This window comes from Hyperoodon ampullatus (assembly GCF_949752795.1).
Source record: "Hyperoodon ampullatus genome assembly, chromosome: 6".
Classification (NCBI taxonomy): domain Eukaryota; kingdom Metazoa; phylum Chordata; class Mammalia; order Artiodactyla; family Ziphiidae; genus Hyperoodon; species Hyperoodon ampullatus.
This window is the reverse complement of record NC_136919.1, coordinates 12637516-12653346: the sequence shown is the minus strand read 5'-3', so window position 1 is coordinate 12653346 and position 15831 is coordinate 12637516. Positions and strand designations below refer to the sequence as shown.

Below are 15831 nucleotides of genomic sequence, written 5' to 3'. Positions count from 1 at the left end.
GTTTTACACGGGCCATTCCTTCTAGTGGGAATGATCTTCCCTAGCTTCTCCACTCTTCTGCATCTTAACTTGAATATCCCTTAACTTAAATATCTTCACATTTTCTTCAGGAGTCCCACAGGAGAGCTTGCTTAGCCTCCTTTCCCCTGCTTATTTTCATAGAGCTCAACATGTCTTTATTACACTTCTTACCACTGTAACTTATTGATTAACTGTGCATGTGTTTGTTTAATGACTGCCTTCCATGCCAGACTGTAAACTCACTCTGACATAGTGGCTGGAATGCAATAGGTGCCCAGTAAATACCTGCTGAACGAAACTACAAACTAAGTGAATGAATTAATACCAGAAAGAGAAAAATTCATGGCTATATGCTTGGAACATTTGGATTCTTAAATGTACACAAGATGTTAAATTACTAGTCAGATCTCAAAAAGTCATCTTGCTGGAACACAGATTGTTTGCCCTGTCATCTCTCTGTTGATAAAAACTTCCATGAATAAACTGTTCGTTATTTGAAGATGCCTCCATAGTTGCCAAAACATACACAACAATAGCAGCAAAGGCAGCTTACATTTTCTGATTGTTTCTATCAGGCTTTGTACTGTGTACTTTCCATATATTATCTCACCTAATCCTCACAAGATCTCTGAAAGGTAGATGCTGGGGGGTTTGTTTGTTTGTTTTCAATTTCTATTTCTAGATGAGAGGACCAAGGCTCAGAGAGTTTAAATCGCTTGCTTAAGGTCACTCAGCCAGTAAGTGGCAGGTGCAGAAGTGGAGGGCCATCAGGGTGGGATGGAGCACCATCCCCTCCCCTAGTGCCCTTCCCCTCATTAACTGAAAGAGCTTTTTATCTGTTTTATAAATGGGGCCTCTGCCTTGGTTTTCTTTGAAGCCAGGGTTTTGTGGCTAAAGAAGAATTTGGAAACTCCAGGTCTACAGAACAAATTTGACCCTGATGCACCTTTTTCAGCCTCCTGCCTTCCTGCCATTACATCTCCCACCGTGCTTCTGCCTGGAGTGCCCTTTCCTTTCTTCTGCAGCTGATGAGTTACTCTGCGTCTCTGGGACATTTTCCAAACCTTGAGACAGAATGAGCTGTACTCTCTGCATGCTCCTCCTGCAGAAGGCCTGTCCATCCGTCCTAGCAGCAGTCGTGCTCTTCCTAAGTAGAGGTTGACAAGTTTGTCTACCCTGCTGGACTGAGCCTCTGGAGAAGTTGGACCAGGCCTGCCTCGTCTCTGGTGCTCCTCAGCCCAGCCCGGGATCTGGCAGGGAACCCTGGGGCCTCAGCCAGTGCTTGATGAGTGAATGCATGCCAAGTGCAGAGCCGGTGCTCAGAACCAACCGGCTGAGCCCAGAGCCTGGAATACAGCTAGCCTGTACTCACAGAACCCTGTGAATGCGAGATGGAGACGATCAGATGTATTAATCACTGGTTTGGAAAGGAATTAAAATATTTCCATAATATAGTATGTTTCTTTTCTAAAACAGATGTGCCCTCGTTGTTTCATGAGGAAGTAATTAAGTGTGTTTGATTAAAACATTCATAAACACGATCACATTTATTCAAGGCTACTATATGCTGCTATCTTTATTGTTGGTACTTTATATAATGTTGTGTGTGCATCTCCCAATCACCCTGTAAGGTGTTTTTATTATCTTCATCTTAGAGATGAAGAAACTGAGGCTGAGAGAGATTAATTAGCTTGCCCAAGGATAGTCAGCTTCTGAGTGATAGATACAGGAATAAAATATCTGTCTTGACTTCAGAACCAGTGCCTTTCCATCATCCTGACTGCTTCTGATCTTGTAATTTGGATACCTTCAGCTCAACACCTGGAACCTGCATGCAGAGATGCCTCTCTTCTTCTCAGCCCTTCCTGTGCCTGGCGTCCCCTCCCCGTCCTCCCCCCGGCCCACCCCCCCCGCTACTGCACTCCCCTCTCCATTTCCTTAGAATATTGCCTCTGTATTTGCATCCTGAAACTGAAATATTTTTGTCAGTGTCAATAATTGAATACTATTATATATGGAAACTGGTGTTAATAGTGTAGTAAGGTCACATTTACATTAATCAATATAAAAAATACACTTTATTAAGGCCAAATTACGTATATTATGAATTTGTTTTCTTTATATAGCCATTTATTCTTAAGGGTTTTTTGAGTCCCAGTTTATGTTTTGTTTTTTTTTTTGCGGTACGCGGGCCTCTCACTGCTGTGGCCTCTCCCGCTGCGGAGCACAGGCTCCGGATGCACAGGCTCAGCGGCCATGGCTCACGGGCGCAGCCGCTCCGCGGCATGTGGGATCCTCCCAGACCGGGGCACGAACCCGTATCCCCTGCATCGGCAGGCGGACTCTCAACCACTGCGCCACCAGGGAAGCCCCCAGTTTATGTATTTTTGAATGTGTGATTTTTTTTCTCCATGTAAAATATAACAATGTAGTGAAAAAGAAGTTGGTTAGGTAATTTTTTTATTTTATTAAAGATTGTCTAAAAAGCAGGCTACCTCTTTCAAGTGACATATGAAATATAAGATTGAAATACTTCCCTGTAGAGAAGTTAAAAGGTTTCTTCCAGACTTAGATGCATTTATTTTCTGCCCCTCCTAGTATTTCAGCAGGATTAAGTTTTTTGAATCAGTGGATCAAGTTTTAATTTTCCTGTTCCTTCCTTATACTGACATATGCTTTGGCAGAACAAAAAAGAGACCTAAACATGTCAGCATGATTTTTGTTCAATGAATTAAAAACCATAAAAGTAACAAGATCTGATCCAAATCCCTAAACTCCTGACATGGTGGTTTTGTCCTTTTCAGTCCCAAGATTCATATTACTGACTTTGAAAAAAGCTTTGTGCCTGGAAGCAGAAGTTACGGCAGCAGCGCATAATTTATTTGAAATAGATTGCAAGGCGTAGGCAGCATGGAGTAGTGGGAAGAATACAGGCTAGAAAATTCTGGATTTGAATCCCAGTTCTGTCACTCAAGCCCATCTGTGTACCTCCATTTCCTCATTGGAAAATGGGGATTTTAGAATCTAGTCTGATAAGTTGTGAGGCTCAGTGAGGTAAAGTGCTCATCTGGCATTGAGGGGCTCAGGAATGGTAGTAATCAGGATTATTTTTATTGTGAGAATGTTTTAAGAATTTGAGAATTTTGAGAATTCAAACAGTTGGATCCAGAAGGATTTATTTATCACATAGCTGTCCACTTTGTCCTCAGAGCTTATTCTTTCTCAAAATTCTTTCATTTTTTTTCTCATCCTATCAGGAAAAAAATACCAGGTAAATGCCACTAAATCTTTAACACCTGTTTGTCACTGTTTCACACGGAGCATATACCCAGAACTTGGGATTATCCTTACTAAACCAAAACCACGTAGATTTGAGGATCAGGAACCATATGCCAGTGATCTCCAATTCAGGACCCAGGAGGCAGAGGAATTTTTTCATATTAAGACCATTGGCTTTTTTTTTTTTTTTTTTTTTTTTTTTTTTTTGCGGTACGCGGGCCTCTCACTGCTGTGGCCTCTTCCATTGCGGAGCACAGGCTCCGGACGCACAGGCTCAGCGGCCATGGCTCACGGGCCCAGCCGCTCTGCGGCACGTGGGATCTTCCCGGACCAGGGCACGAACCCGTGTCCCCTGCATCGGCTGGCAGACTCTCAACCACTGCGCCACCAGGGAAGCCCAAGACCATTGGCTTTTGAGACAGGCCAGCCTAGGTTTGACTTTGTGTAAGATAACCAAACTTCTTTGGACCTTATTTTCTTCATCCATAAAACGGAGTTCATGATCTTACAAGACCCTCTGTGATACAGCTCTCCAGCCTCTTTTCTTGTTACTCCCTTCTCTGTTATCTGTGCTCCAGTCAGTTCCTCACATGAACGTGATTTCGTGGTAACTTAAAGCCTTTGTACGATGCCCTTTCTTCCTCCTGGAGATCCCTACCTGTACTGGCAACTTTGCCCTCATTCTTTAGATCCTTGTGGTATATTAGTCAGGATAGGATGGGCAGTGCTATAGTAACAAGCAACCCCCAAATCTCCATGGCTAAAACAACAGAAATTTATTTCTTGCTCATGATGCATGGGGCACTGTTCATCATAGTCTCTCTGGGGCCTAAGCTGATGGAAGCTCCCTCCCAACTTGCACTGCGGCCAACAGAAACAAATGTGGTGCAGTGCACGCTGACTTATAAACCTTCTGCCCTGAGGCGACACCCATTCTCCTCACATCTCATTGGCCAAAGCAAGTTGCACAGCCACACCGAACTTCAGAGGGGATGGGGAAGTGCATTCCTACTGGAAGGAATAAGAACCAGAATATTAGTGAACAAACCTAATGACTACCATGCTTAGATATTATTTCCTCAGGAAAGTCTTCCCTCCCCAAACTGACCCCTCCCCAAACTCAGACACGCTCTATTGTAAAGGTCTGTTTACTTAACTCTCTCCCTAGCTAAGCTCCCTCAGAACAGGACAGAGGTCTGTCACCTTCATCGTAGCACACTCTGTACAACCAGCACTCTGACAGGTAGCAGGCACTCAGTGCGTACACGACCAAGAAATGAAGGCAGGACAAACATGCTAGACTACTTTGCTGGCTTGTTGTGATGATTAAATGTGAAATAGGAATAATAACTGCTTCATACAGTTGTTGTAAGGGTCAACTTACAAAAACTTATAAAGTGCCTGTCGCAGGTGTTTATAATAGGCCTTCAATGTGCTCTTTGTTATTATGATGAGGATATTAATAGTAAAAATAACTGACATTAAGCATTTTTAATGTGCCAGACACTCTCATGGGTACTTTATGGAAGTTAACGGGTGCAGTGGTTCTCACATGTTGTGTCTGGGTCAGTGTTGAGGTGATTCACAAGTAATTTGCTATAATAATAGTTAAGATTCTGAAGGTTGCTGCTTATTTGTTTTGGGTGATTTAGAGGTATAGAGATGATGCTATTTCTGTAGCATCATCATCCATTGGCACCACTTTCTTTAGCTGGAGACAAAGGGGTGGAATTATAGCTAATAGTTACTTCCTTTTATTGAGCACTTAAAATGTGCCAAGGTCAGTGCTAAACAATATACACACATCATCGCATAATCAATCTTCACACCACCCATTTAAGTCAGGTACTGACTATCCCCATTGTACAGATGGGAACTCTGAGGAGGAGAAGTCAGCTATGCATCTGGTAAGGGGCATGGCCACGATTTGACTTCAGGCCTGCCTAGACTCCCTGGCTCATGCTTTTAAGCAACACTCTTCTTACTGGCTGTTCTCAGCTATCTCAGCAGGAACTTTCCTTGACCTTGAGCATCCCCATGGGCATGTGTCAGGAACGTGAAGACCCTCCACCGGCAGAGAGTAAAGTTACAAACTGCTGAGCTAGTGGGCAAAGTGATGTTGAATTCTTGGCTGGCTGTTAACGTGTGGGATGATTTTGTTGAACGTTCTTTTTTCTTTTATCAGAGTAACCAGGGAGCACAGGGAAATGCTGGTGAAACTGGCTAAGCAGAACACCAACAAGGCCAAAGACTCTTTACGGAAGGTTCGTACCAACGCAATGAATAAGCTGAAGAAATCAAAGGACAAGGCCTCGGAGGACACCATTAGGCTCATAGAGAAACAGGTACTGTTGCCAACAGATGTAGTGCTTATGTATCTGACCCAGAAGATCCCTTGTTCATGTCTGAAGTGAGGAGAATGAAAATGGAATACTCCTAGTTCTTTCACTGATGTGGTCGGTATTGGCTGAGTCTCTGTTCTGGGCCTGGCCCTTCACTGGACCCTGGGATTAAGGAGGAGGAGAGGAAGCTGCTGACCTTCCACTGTGTTCCACGCTCTAAGCTGAACGCTTTACAGCACTTCATTTATCCTCGTCACTATAAAGCTGTGAGGTGGGTGGTGAGGAAACGGAGGTCCACAGAAGGTAGATAACTTGCCCAAGGTCACGCTGCTGGTAAATGGCAGCAGTGGGATCCAAACCCAGCAGACTGATCTCAGAGGCTGTACTCTGATGCTCTCCTGTCTATGCTTGGTTGTCTGGGTGTGGAGAGTCGGGGACTTGGCACTGTTAGTGTGCTGAGTAGTGGCACCTCAACACGTCTTAAAGGAGCTACTGGAGTGAAATCGTGAGAGGCGAGGAGGAAACGTTGAACAGCATGTGTAAAGGTATGGTGATGGAAAAGAACACCATTCAGTTAGATAACCGAGGCTTGGACCCGGGATGACACTGGGAATGGACAGAGAAGACACAGTGGCCAATTCATAGCAGGTCTTGTATACCAGGTTGAGGAGTTTGAACTTTAACACATCCAGAGGTTCCCACATTGGCTCTGCATCTTTATCAGTCACCCGTGGCCACAAGAGTGCCGTGTAGCAAAGTACCTCAAAACTCAGTGATTTATATATCAAGCATCATTTCTTATTCTTGTTTCTGTGGGTCAGCTGGGATGTAGCTGTTCTAGGCTGGGCTCAGTGTACCTGCCTTCAGATCTTGGATGGGGCTCAAGTCTGCTGTACATCTCTCCAATCTTCTGGAGTCAACAAGCTTCCCAGGGCATCTTTTCATGGCAACAGCAGATGCCAAGAGCATAAGCCCAGCTCCTCAAGTACATTTTAAGCACCTGCTCTTGTCACAACCCACAGGCCAAGCAGATCTCACGGGCCAAGCCCAGCACCACTGGGGCAGGGAAGTATTATGTTCATGGAGGTCCGGGGGGAAGCAGTGAATACTTGTTGAACAATAATCTAATCTAATCTATCATCACAGCATTCCAGTCACTTGAGGAGCTAATAAAAATATGTATATCCTCCTCTCCCCTCCCCCTCCACTCCCAGAGACTGAGTCAGTGATTCTGGGGAGGGGCCTAGGGGTATGCCTTTTAAAATGCTCCCCAGGTAATTCTGAAACAGGAGCTCCCTTGAACGATTATTTTTTCAGACAGTGGGACCTCACACTTGTGTTCAAAAGATGACTGCGGTGGCTGGGTGGAAAACGGATGGCAAAGGGCAAGACCGGAGGCCCGGAGGCTGTTGCAGAAATCCAACCAGGAAATGATAGTGGCCTGAATTTGAGTGGTACTAGTGGAATTAAGACGGGAAGATGAATTTAGCAGTCTTGAGGAGATAGAATTTTTTTTTTTTTTTTTTGCGGTACGCGGGCCTCTCACCGCTGTGGCCTCTCCCGTTGCGGAGCACAGGCTCCGGACACGCAGGCCCAGCGGCCATGGCTCACGGGCGCAGCCGCTCCGCGGCACGTGGGATCCTCCCAGACCGGGGCACGAACCCGTGTCCCCTGCATTGGCAGGAGGACTTTCAACCACTGCGCCACCAGGGAAGCCCGAGGAGATAGAATTTTTAATGTTTAGCATAACATAAAAGGCTTTCCCAAAGCCTCCTCATCCACAATAAAAGCATTATCTTAGGAAGATTGAAGAGGAGTGTGGGCAGGATGGGGAGTAACAAGGGAAGATGCGGGAGGCTAGGAGGGCCGCTAGGGGCTCATCAGGAGGAGGCCGTAAACTGGCTAACTACTGCCTTCTCTTAGACTCGCACTTAGAATGCTAGTCGTCGACCAGGCCCAACAGTCACCCAGGGGAGAATTTCAGATGGATGCCCGGCCCGCTCCTGCATTTTCTGATTCAGTAGGTCTGCCTAGGAATGTGCATTTTTAAAGAACTCCCAGATATGCGAAAGCAGACAGGAAAGGTAGTGACCTGGAAGCATTGCAGCATGCCCCTGTAATGGCACCAGTGTTAGAAAGAGGTGGTTGCACACTTGATGTCTTATAACCTTGGAGAAGTTACTTGACTCCTTGGAGTCTGTTCTGTACAAAGGGATTCGTAATTCCTCCCTTGAAGGGTTGCCCTGGGATGCTAGGAGCACCATTAGAGTAGGTGACACCTAGCCCCTCGGAGCGCCCTTCCTGACCTCTTTGTTCCCTCCTCTTTGCCTGCATTAGCTCACAGAGGTTCAGAGACTAGCCCGGCCTTTTCTGAGCACTGCCCAGGCCTTGTAAGAGTCTAGCTGGGGCAGCTCCTTGTCTGTCTCCCCGGGGATTCCATCGCTGCAGTTGACACTTGGCCTTTGTGTTGCTTCCTGGTGGTGAGCCTGTGGACCTCTGGGGCCTGTCAGGCACTCCTCACTCAGCAAGTCTGGGCATCTGCCTCAGGGACCAGAGCCCACGCTCCTTGAAAAAAGGAAGAATAATCAGATATCCAGCAATCTCCTTTTTCTTTTTTTTGTAATCTGTCTTCTTGTACTTTTAAAAACATTATTGAGGTAACATTGATTTATAATACTATATGTTTCATGTACACAACATTATATTTCGGCTTCTGTGCACACTACAGTGTGGTCACCACCAAGAGTTTAGTTTCCACCCGTCACCGTACAGTTGACCCCCTTTACCCATTTTGTCCTCCCCCCACCCCGCTTCCCTCCGGTAACTACTAAATCCATTCTCTTTATCTGTGTGCTTGTTTTTGTTTTGTTTGATTTGTTCGCTGATTTTGTTTTTTGGGTTTTTAGTTTTATTATTTTTTTACACCAGCACTCTTTATTTTTTTCTTTAAATTTATTTATTTTTATTTTTGGCTGCATTGGGTCTTCGCTGCTGCGCGCGGGCTTTTCTTTACCTGCGGCGAGCGGGGGCTCCTGTTCGTTGCGGTGCGCAGGCCTCTCGTTGGGTGGCCTCTCCAGTTGTGGGGAACGGGCTCTAGGCACGTGGGCTTCAGTAGTTGTGGCTCGTGGGCCCCAGAGCGCAAGCTCAGTAGTTGTGGCACACAGGCTCAGTGGTTCTGCGGCGTGTGGGATCCTCCCGGACCAGGGCTCAAACCCGTGTCCCCTGCATTGGCAGGCGGATTTCTAACCACGGCACCACCAGGGAAGCCCCTATACCAGCACTCTTGATAAAACCTACTTGACAAAGATCTCGCCCAAAGCCTTCACTCATTAGCACCTGCCTTTTCACCTTCCTCTTCAGATTAGACTTTTTTATTCCGTGCTTATCACTGTTGATTATTATTATTTTCCAAAATGAAAACAACTTTATTAGTTTTTTTCTTATACTAAACTAATAGATGTTTAGTGTATATTAAAAAATTAAGAAGAAAGTAATTGCAATCTGATCACCCAGAGATGACCCTTGTTAACATTTTCTTGCAGGCCTTCAAGTTATCTCTGTAAACACATATGTAATATTACAAGAAAAAGGATCCTACTATATATATTACATGATATATCCAGTGCAATAATCTTTATTATTTAAGATATTATCACTTAAATATTAGTTCTTACCATTGTTGTTAATAACTTTATTTACTGTCATATAGTTAAAAGTTTGCACGAGAAAATACTCAGTTGGGACTTCCTGGGGGTCCGTGGTTAGGACTCGACACTTTCACTTATAGGTTCCGGGTTCGATCCCTGGTCGGGGAACTAAGATCCTGCAAGCCATGTGGTGTGGCCAAGAAAGGAAGGGAAGAGAGAGGGAGGGAGGGAGGGAGGGAGGAAGGAAGGAAGGAAGGAAGGAAGGAGGGAGGGAGGGAGGGAGGGAGGAATACTATTACTGTTTTATGCCTAACCTTTATGGATTTTTTTTCTCCACATATCTGAGTAAAGCCACTGTAATGATGGTCATTCTTATTCTTTCATTCAGATAAGTGTTTTCTTCATCCCACACTGAAGGGATATGTGAAACAATGTTAACATTTTTGGTAATGCCTTCAAATGGGGATCATTTTGTTTAACTTCTTACAGAAAAGCTTGAGTAAAGTAAATATTAATTGTCTTTTTGCGCACTTCATTTTGTTCTTTTTCCCCAGCAGAAGGCACCGATCTGGAGTTTTGGGTGTGATTTTTTTTTGTTTTTTTATTTATTATTTTTTTTAAATAAGCAAGGCAGGGGCTGATTGTTGCTGATTGTTGCTTTATCAAAAAGTTTTTTAAAATGTATTTGTTTACTTTGTTTCTGAGCAGTGTAGGCTCATTGTAGAAAATGTAGAGAATTCAAAAGACTGTTCTTAAAAATGGAGAAAAATTCACTCCATAGTCCCACATTTGGGGATATTTCTCCTTCCCCCCTCCCCGTTTTTAACTACATAGTTTTTAACATGATTGAAAACTTATAGTTTACATACAATTTTGTATCCAGCTTTTTATTTTCTGTTTAGCATTGACTATTAGCATTTTCTTTTCCTTCAAAAAACTCTTTGTAAACAGCCGCATTCTGATGGTTGCAAAACAGTCCATCTTGTGGTTATACCATAATGCACTTTCATAAGCCCTCTTGTTGAACGTTTAGTTTGTTTAAACATTTTTTGTTATAAATAAGGTTGCAGTGAATATTTTTATAGATAAATCTTTGTTGAAATGACTTCCCTAGGGTAGAGTCTCATGTGTGGAATTATGGCATAAAGGGAACGCATATTTTTAAGGTTCTTGATACGTGCTGTCTAAATCACTTGCAGGGTGTTTAGAATATGCGTATTTAAAAAATTTTTTGCCTTTCTAATCCCTAACATTTGAACCTAGAATTTTTAATGTGAACTTAAAATGTTGCTCATCTTAGAAGTATTGTTTTTACTTCCACACTCTGCAGAAAAGATTTAATTATTCTTTCTATAAATCCATAACCTTTCTAGAGGATAATATGGTGGTATATACCAGAACCCATACAATTTCTGATTCGTTGACTTAGGGATTTATTTAAAATAAGTTATCGAGAATCTTATCTACAGCAGTGTCCATTGATGTATTATGTATAATAGAAAACTGGAAACTGTCTAAATTTCTGATAGTAGGAAAATAGCTTGTTTTATATCCATTCGCTGGAATCTCTATATATAGACAGTTATACTTTACAGATACAGTAAATGCTTTTGGAATGTATTTTTTTAAGGTAGGTTACACTATAATATCCCATTTTTATAATGAAAAAGTATCATGTATGTGAAAAAGTTGGCAGCTTATTTACTTCAAAATGTTAATGGTGGGGCTTCCCTGGTGGCGCAGCGGTTAAGAGTCCGCCTGCCGATGCAGGGGATGCGGGTTCGTGCCCCGGTCCGGGAAGATCCCACATGCCGCGGAGCGGCTGGGCCCGTGAGCCATGGCCACTGAGCCTGCGCGTCCGGAGCCTGTGCTCCGCAATGGGAGAGGCCACGTCAGTGAGAGGCCCGCATACCCGGAAAAAAAAAAAAAATGTTAATGGTGGTCATTTGGATTATGAACAATTGTAATTTTATTCTTTGTGAAATTTTCTTTTTCTTTTAATTTCCAAAATTCCTTTGAGTCAGATATTTTTAAACTGTATTATAAAAGTGTCTCATCTTTGGTATATAAGAATAAAAGGATTCAGTTGTAGGTCCTATTCCTGCAGTCATGTCTGATCCCCACCTCTCCTCTACAGCCCAACCCCCAGCCCAGGCCAGCTCTGCTGAAGAAGGACCGGGGTCTTCCCACTTGGGACTCTGACATCTGTCAGCCTGCTGTTTCACCTTCACTTTGGTTGCTATAAATGGGTCTGCTGAACATTAAAGCACTTGGCAGAAACCACCAGTAAATCTGGCCAAGATCCTTTCACTGCCGCTTTTTTCTGAGAAACAGAGCCGCTCTGAAGTGAAGCTGGGTGCTAGTGGGGCTGAAGGGCTCCTAGCAGACTGTGCAGGCAGGCAGGCAGGAAGGCTGGACTGAGGGAGGCAGTGGGTGGGAGCAGCACCCCCTGGCACTGTGGGCGTTCTGAGCTTTGCTACTCAGGCCTGCCCCAGGGGTGCACTGTGTGCTCTGAACGGTCTCCCTTTTCTGTCTCTGCCTTTCATTTTCCTGAACATATAAGGAGCCAGCGTGATGATGATGATGACCGTGACCATGACAGTGATGATGATGTTGATGGTGACGTTGTCATCTTTATGAGGCAGCATGTTGTAATGGAAAGGGCTCTTGCTCTGGACTCAGACTGGGCTGGGTTCGAATTCTAGCTCTTTCACTTCTCAGCTGTTCAGGTCAGCAAATGGCTTCACCTTTCTGGGCCTGTTTCCTCATCTGTAAAGTGGGAGAAGTAATGCCTATCTCACAGGATTGGTAAGAGGACCAAATGACACAACATACTTTAAAGCAGCTAGTATGGTTGCTGGTCTTCAGTAATTGCCCTCTTTGTCCATCCTCCTCCTCTCTCTCTCAGCCTTATGGCTTTGAATATGGGAATGGGATTAACTGCTTTAATGAGTCTGGCACAGCCTCCCTTGAATGAGAAAGGACTAGGCCAGGTTCTGTGGGCTCCCCAAAGGGAGCAGCAGCATTAAACTGGCAATCAGGGGTAGGTGAGTTCTCGGCTCAGTCACACCACTGACTTCTTATGTGATCTTGGGCAGGTTAGTTAACATCTTATGCCTCGATCTACTCCTCTGTAAAATGGGGATAATACCTGTCCCACCTTCCTTATAGTATAGGTATGTAATGTTGGATTTGAACGAAGTAACAGAGGACAAAACATTTCTGCATAGTGTGAACTACTACTGCGCAGCTGTCAGGTGAAATCATTAATATTCACAGTATATTAAAGGGAGAGAATAATAATATTTCATACATTTTGAGGATTATGTAAAATAATGCATGTAAAGTTTTTAGCCCATTGTGTGGCTCCTAGTAAATAGATGCTGTTGTTGGTGTCCTTGTTGTTGTTAATCATCGTTATTGTAAGATGGAAAAGATGAACTTGCAGGTGGACTGTCCCAAGGGCACTTTGTGCCTATAATATGGCAGAGGGTTAGTCACTATTTTCATCAATGGATTAATCTGAAAAGAAGTCAGAAAGTGATAGTAAAAATCAGAGTAACACAAGCAACATTTGCATAGCAAATAACCAGTTTAAACGTACTTGTATATTCATGATTTTGTTTAACCCTCACAGTTACTCTCTGAGGAAGGGACTAGCATCCCCATTTGAGAGATGAGGAAACTGAGACTCAGAGTGGGAACTTGCACATTGTCACCCCACTGAGGATTTAACCCATGACGCATTGTTATCAGATTGTTCCTGTAGGTACTCTTCCTCCCCCCAGTCCCAGTCTCTGTCCCCAAACACCATTTTTCCAGAGGAGGCTTGCAGCCCTTGTTCCTGGCCATCCCAGGCTGCCATCCGGCAGGTGCTGAAGTACTGCTGGGCACCACGCCACACCCCATGCAAGGCGGCTGCTGGGGTGGGGGCACAAGAAGCCTGCCAAGGGTTTGTGTCGGCTGAGTGAGGAGGCCCAAGCGGCTGTTTCAAGCTGGTCCTGTTCTGGAGTGCCCAGCAGCCCCAGCGGAAAGCCTTGCTCTCCCCACTACAAAATATGCAGCTGCTGCTATGGCAAGAACCTGGCTGTCTCCCTGCCTGGAACCAATTGCTCCAAATCCTTTCCAGTGCATTTATTTCCCAGTTCCTGGCCAGGGCCTGTGGTCTGCAAATAAAGATGTCACACAGCCGCTGTGCTGCTGAGCACACAGATCCTGGGCACCACGCAGCCCCCTTCAAAGCTTCCTGCCTGAGGCTTCCTGCCTGAGGTCCCTTTAGACATGAGAGGGAGGCTGCAACACTCACTAAATTTTGTACTGTGTTTTGTTTTTCATTCTTTGAGGGAGTATATGTTTATTGCAGAAAGTGTGGAGAATATAGAAAAGCACAGAAAACTAATAATTATTCATTTAGCAAATATTTCCTGAGCACTTGCTATGTACTAAGTTTTATGCTAAATGTGACAGATACCGACATGAATAATACATTTCCTGTTTTCCCATCACTAAAAGATAATCACTATTAACATTTTGACACATTTTCTTTTAGTTTAAAAAATATGTGTATTTTTAACGTATTTGAGATCATTTCTACTATGTATATGCACATTTTGTATTCTGCTTTTTCTTTAATTCAAGGGTAGCATGAGTGTGTTTCCATGATATTATAAATAATATCTTGAAACATTATTTCTTTTTCTCTGATTACAAAAGCAATCCAGGCTTGTTATAAAACAGACATTTCAGAGGTATATACTGGAATGTTATTTATATTTATACCCTCTCCATGAGAAATAGACAGTCTTAACCCTTTTTAACAGCTGTATGTATTCAATTACATGTGCTGTCATTTTAAATTTTCTGATTTATGATTATAAGCTTTGGTATATATCTTTGCATATAGAACTTAAGAACATTTTCTCGGATTCCATTTATGTGGTAATTTCCCAGTTGAGAGAGTTTGGGGTTAAAAAATGGTAATAAGAACATTTGCATCAATTTGAATTCCTTTCGGTGATATGTGAGTTTATCCATTTCACCATAGCTCTGGCATTGAATATTATAATTAAAAACCACAACATCAAATTTTGTTAACTATGATAACTAAATTATATCTTGTTTTAATTTGCATTTCTTCCGTGTCTATTGAATTTTCCATGTTTGTTAACCAGAGGTACTTCATCTTTTTTCAGTACTTTTTTTCTGCTTGTCTATTGGGATCTTAATATTCTCCTTATTAATTGGTATGAGGGCTTTATATAGCAGAGTGTCTGAGGTGTAGGAAATTCTAGATGTTCATTAAGGGACAGATAAGACTGGCTTCTCTGCACTCTGTAATAATAGTTAACTATTTTGGGCTGTGCAGTCAGACTGCCTGGGATTAAAGTCTGTCATTGATGCGTTCTAGCTGTGTATCCTGAACAAGTGATTTTAACTGCCTCAGTTTCCTCATCTGTGAAATGGGAATGATAATACTATCTCATGGTATCTATGTCTTGCCGTTAGGAGTCAATAAGAGTATGTATACAAAGTTCTTAGTACAGTGCCTGGCTGGGATGCAATTCATGTGAGCTTTTGTCACCATTATTATTCCCCAGATAACCTTTCATAGTTCTGGAATATTTCTTCCCCTCCCCTTATCAGCCCCAGTTATCAGGTTGTCTCATTTTGTGTTTCTGCAGATCAGCCAAATGGCCGACGACACAGTTGCAGAGCTGGACAGACATCTGGCAGTGAAAACCAAAGAACTCCTTGGATGAAAATCCCCCAGGGGCCAGCAGTGCTCCCAAGCCCAGTTTCTAGTGGATCCCATGGGTGGCAAATTGGCACCTCTCTACCCCATCCACATGGAAGGCTGTCACCATGCACTTGTCAGTCCTTGGAAGGCCCAGCCTTCCAGTGGGACACTGTTGATTCTCTTCCTCCTGTCCCCTGTCCACCCCATCTGCTCTGGACCTTCTGGCCTTGGTGGCCCTCAGAGAGTCTCTGTTGCTGACAGAGGGCCTTTACTTGGGCCATTTGCCTTGACTGTGACGTCACCGAGCTGTCAGGACCATTGGCAGGCTTAGCACTGCCTGCTCCTCATCTTGGTAGCCTCCTTTTCAAACAATTAGTCAGGCCCTGTCCCCACCTTTGAACTCTGCTTGGGCCAATGTGGGCCTTCACCTGTGCCTGGATACCTTTGCTAGAGGCCCATTTTCACCAAACAATAAAATCTAAATAAATTGATTGGAAAGAATAACAACCGCAAAGGAAAGGATGGAATCAGTCTGAATTAATGATCTCTGAGTACCTATGTGTAAAGCATCCAGAGCAGTGCTTTTGCCTCTGAGTCATCACACATGCTCTTTTCTCTGCCTGGACCATTCTCCCACTCCTCACCTGGCTGATCCTGTTCATCCTTGGCTCTCAGCTTGGATAGCACTTCCTTGAGGAAGTCTTCATTTTTCCCCCAACCTAGGACGCCTGTTATTGGCTCTTCTAGCACTGTCCACTGCTTTTATCTGAACATTAATTGTTCTTTTTGATAATTAGTCTGTATA

General features: G+C 43.7%; 1 protein-coding gene across 4 annotated transcripts in view; it reads left to right on the top strand.

The window, feature by feature from the left end:
• MRRF (mitochondrial ribosome recycling factor) overlaps window positions 1-15373 on the top strand; it is a gene marked incomplete at both ends in the record, with an annotated part of 51754 nt that extends 36381 nt beyond the window's left edge. For 2 of the 4 annotated variants that reach the window (XM_079706232.1, XM_079706229.1), the window contains 2 exons: window positions 5486-5645; window positions 14971-15373. In XM_079706232.1, the coding sequence (XP_079562358.1) occupies window positions 5486-5645; window positions 14971-15048 (238 nt within the window). Of the gene's footprint in view, window positions 1-5485; window positions 5646-14970 lie in introns of those variants that run through there. The other 2 variants (XM_079706230.1, XM_079706231.1) reach the window with 2 other exon arrangements.
• Between the last annotated feature and the right edge of the window lie 458 nt (window positions 15374-15831).